A 5,754-nucleotide genomic window follows, 5' to 3' on the forward strand; every position below is an offset into this window, starting at 1 on the left:
GGGGCGGCCCCGGGCACCCCACCCGACGAGCAGCCGCCGCAGCACACCGTCGCCAGCCCGGCCTTTGCACCCACGTCGAGCCGCCGGCCGGTAAAGGCGCGGCAGAAGCGAGGCTTGTGCGGGACCGATCGCTACTGGGCCCTGAGAGGAGCCTTACCAAGATACGGGTCACCGCTCGGGATTTCAGTTGCATCTGAGGGTAGGAAACACAAGAAACCAAGAATATAAGCAAACTTGTAACTCACCATGAAATACACCATTGTCCACCAAGAAATGCCTGCAGTACTGCAGACAGCTTTTCTTATCCAGACTCCAGTAACTCATTGTAAGATGACCTCCTGCTCACCATCAAAGGCAGCGACCCTACAAAGTGAATCAGAGTATGGATAATTAGGAGTTAATTTACAAGAAATGCACAACTACTGCAAGCACTGTAAGAGTATATATTAGTGCCCTTTATGCAAAATAGTTCATGAGTTTCATACAAAGCATTACAACAAATGTAGTCCTTCATTCTCCAAACATGCCCAGCTCCAGGGACGTCCGGGAAAGGTGCAGGTAGATCCCCTGGACCAGCTAGAGAGGGACCGTCAGTGGTGCTCACAGCCAGTGAGTTTAAGGCTGCTGAACTGAGCCCACCCTACCCGGCAGTCGCGGCACCGTGACGGGTGCCTGTTGTTACAGTCAACCCCCACAGCCCCTGCAGGCCATTGCGGGGCCATGGAGAGGTAATCAATTTAATCCATTTAATGATGCTGTCCCATATTTAACAAACTACAGACACCACAAAACTATAAATTCTCCACAGTGAAGGTTAGAAAGAAAAGGGAAAAAAAAAAGTGAATCAATGGTAATTACCTCCTGATTTTGAGAGTAGCACTATGTGGATGCAGAGCCCCCTCAGCACCCTCCCTGCACCCACACACCCCTGCCCTTGGCAGACATTCTCCCATGGGAGCTTGAGATGAACTCTCCTGGGGACAGGCAGCTCAAGCAGCACCTTTGAGAAGGTACAGTTACATCAGCCATGCAAAATTTGTGTCCTCCAGCCCCAAGGGATCCCAGTTTTGCACAGGGAAGTGATGCTCTCAACTCAGAGCATCAATGCTACCCTCTGTTGAAGCATGGGATAAATTGTGAATCTGCTTTACCATCTTTTCTGCTTCCCCTGCCTCCATTACACCCCCATTACACAGCTAATCACCAAGCGGACCAAATAGATCAAGTGGGAGCAACACCCTTCTCGGGAAATGCCACCAGCTAAGGACACCTCAGAGCATCAGGGAGCCTTAATGGATGCCTGAACCAAGCATTTTTATCAGCAGGCAGAAGTCCACATTGCTGCATAGGAGGAAGACGGGGATTCATCCCTGAACCACTGCGGTCTTTTCAGAGGCAGACTGCAGAGAACTTCTCAGGAGAACACAACAGCTGGGCAGTAATCCTTCCCTCCATGGATCTGCATTGGCCCCTGCCCTCCTTGCTCGCCTGCCAGCGCTGAGGCTCCCAGCACTGTCAGAGGATGAGTTTTGCCTCTAAGGCCAGCAGCATCAGACAAGCCCATCAAAGTATTCACAGGTAATTTGCCACAGATCCTATTGCCAGTAAGTGCTGGGAGTGGAGAGCAGTCTTTTTGGACACATGCCCCAGAGCTCTGCTAGGCCAAGCCCCCGACTGCCAATTTTTCTTGGATTCAGCCAATAATATTTATAAACCAGTTAAAATGGAAATGCACAACAAGCCAGCACAAAGCAAAGGCCAGCCAAGTAAGGGGAACGCGAGTGGCTAAAGCCAATCACCGACAAGGTGAGAAACAACCCCCCTTCAGCCCCGCAACTGTTTCCATCACAGCGACTCTGCTGTTCCACTGCCTCAATCTGGGACAATGGGAACAACTGGAACTATTATTTTCAGAGACCTAAACAGTAGAACTTAACTCATTAGTAAGCTGGTGGTTATAACTCAAGACAAGGCTGTATTTGTTTGAGCCATTTCATTGAACTTCCATTCAAAGAATTTCAGCCTTTTGTTTTACAAGTTGGACCATCCAAAATTCCATTCTGCCCAGTAGGACTTAGTATGCACAGTTATGGTTACAGTCAAACAAACCAGTATTTCATATTTCTTTTATATTTGCTGCTGGAAATAAACAAGCCACCCATGGACTCTTTGATGTCCTGTTCTGACACCAAATCCTTTCACTGGATGCTCCTCCTCTGTTTGCTATTTTATCAAGTTCAAGACGTGCATTTCATCAATCCAGATACCCCTTCCTGTTACAAGCCCACTTTGGTCTCCCATTTTATCTCACTCCCACCTTCACTCTGGTCAACCCAGCTGCTTTCTCGCCCACACTTGGCACAAACACCACCAACTGTCTTTATCCAAACAAACCACTAGCAGGATGCAAGGACACTGCCGTTCAAGCCTTCTCATAAAAGTACTTCCCAAGGGGGGGCGGGTCTAGTAACAAACCCCCCCAGATGAAATATCACAGCATGCTGTAAATACCCAGACTGCAGCTCTGCTGAGGAACACAGATCTATTTTGCTCAAGGCACATCAAAACAAAAAGGAAAACAAGTAACCTTAGATCACAGCCAAAAAGACTCATGTTACCCTTAATGACTAATTTAGTCTGTACTCGCTGTAAGGGAAAAGAAGAACCTGGAGAACTTTTCCCCTTCCCCATGCATTGGTGCGATGAATGTTGTCTCCTGCAGTGGTGAAGGTGAAGCAGCTGATCGTGAAGAGCCCAGAAATATCTAGACTCCTGGTCCACCTAGAAACAACCCCAGTCCCATCTCTATTGTGGTCCCCTGCAGTAGCTGAGCAGACTTCTCCCCCAGCACCATCCCTGCCACTTCTGTCAATCACCAGTTACCTCTCAAATGATTCAACTCGCAAACCCAGGAAAAAAGCAGCCTGTTCCTGGAGGGCTAGCAAGCTGAGAAGGTTCAATGACATTGGCACTGTGAAGGGGTAGCAGTGTCCTGCGACCTGGAGGCAAGGTAGAGGGGAGCCAGCTTCCCCCTCTCCTGCCAGCAAGCTGTTGGATCAGATGGGCTCTCACAGACACCCCAGCCAGGGCTGCTCCAGTTTGGAAGGTGGAGAGGTTTTCTTCTGCAGAAGCAGCTAGCATGGGTCTGAAGCCAATAGCTTGGTGAAAAAGTATAAGGTGATGCTTATGCTTATTTGCACTGTTGACCAGTGCAAGTATTAGAGACTGATAGGCAAATGCTAATCTGACATTAATGTTTTTGTTACAGATGTGGGATTTGCCTCTCCATTGTTGCCTCTGTGAGGAGGGGAGATAGTCTGAATGATCCACTGCAGATGTGAGCCAAAAATGCCCATTTATGTTTTGTTTTATCTTAAAACTATCACAGTCTCCATTACAGTATGTGTTTTGGGTATGCCCCATGTATTGTTTACACTAAAGGCATATTTTAGTAAAATTTGGAACACCAAGCAGTAATACCCGTTACCTCTGCCAGACTTTATCTTCTACATTTCTTGGACTTTTGCCCTTGCCAGCCATGAGCTTTCATTATAGCTTGCCATAACTGGGGCCACTCTTCTACTGTTAATTAGTAAGGCACAAGCTGTTAGGCACTTTAATGGAATAATTCTACCATCATAGTCCAGCCTACTGCCAGGCTTTTGGCTATAAAAAAATACAAGTGGCACCATGTTTGAATTAAGAAAATCATATCAAATATTCATCACTAAGATTTTACAGAAAATAAAAAGAAATCTTATTTCCTGCTGGGCTCCCACATAGAACTCATGTCACAGGGGGAGATTTGTTGCTATTGACATATATAGATATGCAGTGCCTCTGAAAGAAACCCTTCGGCCCCCTTCCCTCCCTTTCATGGCTCATGCCAATACAATACTCCTTTGTTCTTGTACAAAGGGTTCTCTTGCACCACCACAGTGGCCCCTTGGAACAAAGTTTGTCCCTGGCACGTCAGGGATGAAGGCAGAATCCCAAAGTGGCTGCATCAGCTGACACAAACATCCTGCAAGAAAACCTTCCTAAGAAACACCAGCAGTTATTTGGATGGCCCTCAAAGTTATTTGCTTTCTCCATTACAGGGCTCTAGGAGAGCCTGGCCAGGATCATGCCTTACTGTATTGTACCAAAAAAAGCAAACAAGAAAACAACCAACCACACACTTTGGGCCAAATATCATCATTTCAAATGATGACATAATAGAAAAAGAACATCCTGTTTATGTCATAGACCAGAATGTTATACAGGCTATACCTCTAACTTATTTTATACATGCAGTATAAGCTATATAGTAAAAAGTGCCAGTAAGCATATAATTACATTTAAATAGGAAAGGACTGTACCACGAAAACTATTTTGGCAAAATATTTTACCGAAATCCTGAACAGATACAAATCTGAGTTCAAAACTAGTTTGTATGGTTACTGGATAATGCAACCAATCCAGAAAGAGAGTTGAAAACACCCCTAACTTTTCTGTTCTGCACTTTTCTCAGTTTAGGCTTATCACTCTTTCACAAGAAAAATTCCTGCAGGTTCATACCCGAGTCTGGCACATTCAGTCCAAGAGGTAAAGCAATTGGTGCTTCACTACCTGAGCAGAGATGTTACTCCAGTGTGTCAAGAATCTATCTACTTTATATCTGGATAAAGCATATTAAGATGAAGTTGAGCAAAGGAGTCCATTATGTGGATTGCAGAAACACGGAAACTTGAAGGAATTGTATCTTCTATTTTAGCTGATTAATTCCTATTAAACATGTGTCAGCTGTGTTATTTTAGTACTTTGAGTAGTGTTTCGTAAGAGATGTCCTTCCAAACGCAAGAGCTATGATTAGTTCTACTGTACTGTACTTTACAAAGGAGTTATTAATGGAAGTTGACTGATTTTGCTCAAAGAAATTTGATATAAAAAATGTTACACATGTGTATGCACACATATACATGTCTGTGTAGATATAGATGAATGAGATGAACAAGTATGATTCTTTTTGTTCTCAAGATAGCGTGTTAGCTCACAAGGAAAGTTTTGTTATATGCAAGCGTTATGAAATTATTTGATTATAAACGCTGTAGAGATGAACATACAAGATACTTCTGAATGTAGTAGAAGATACATATGCTCTGCGTAGGTTGCAATAGCTGCTTCTTATTACAAGAGGCTTAACACAGAGAACATAACACTTGACACCCCCTGGTCTCACAGGGTACCCTGCAGTTTCCCCCCTTGCACAGAAGAAAAACCCCATGCTTTATTTAGTAAGTTGTGCAGAGAAGTAGGACACTCATTCCAGGGAATCACAATGCATTACTCCAGCAGCTGGAGGGTGTTTAGCTCAAGTGCTGCTCATGTTCTCAGCTCAGGCTGTTATGGTTAGCAGTAAACTATTTTAGAAAGTAGCAGTATAATCTAAATATTTATCTGCAATATTTAACAATTTAACACTGTGCAGGTCCTGAATGTGAAGTGGGTATTAAGCACCGGTCTTTTTAGCACCAGACTGGAACTCGGTTTGAGTCCTGTGCACAGCTCTCTTGAGAACGCTTAGACAGGTTAATTGGTAGTTAAGTGAGCAGTAAACAGGGTGGAGAGATTGCTAATCTCACCTTTTCTCAGCTGCCCTCTCCCCTTCTTGTTTCTGAAGCATTTCAACAGATAACATTAAGTCAATCAGATAGTATGAATGGTTCCTACTAACAGGACAGATACTGCAGTTCACCAGCACTTTCCTGTGAC

General features: G+C 44.6%; 1 protein-coding gene across 1 annotated transcript in view; it reads right to left on the reverse strand.

The window, feature by feature from the left end:
- PLCH1 (phospholipase C eta 1) overlaps positions 1-324 on the reverse strand; it is a 69,462-nt gene extending 69,138 nt beyond the window's left edge. Inside the window, exon 1 of the mRNA XM_035890041.1 lies at positions 246-324. Coding sequence (XP_035745934.1) covers positions 246-324 — 79 coding nt within the window. The remainder of the gene's footprint in view (positions 1-245) is intronic.
- Between the last annotated feature and the right edge of the window lie 5,430 nt (positions 325-5,754).

The sequence above is a fragment of the Egretta garzetta genome, unplaced genomic scaffold (assembly GCF_000687185.1).
Source record: "Egretta garzetta isolate BGI_Z169 unplaced genomic scaffold, ASM68718v1 scaffold172, whole genome shotgun sequence".
NCBI lineage: Eukaryota > Metazoa > Chordata > Aves > Pelecaniformes > Ardeidae > Egretta > Egretta garzetta.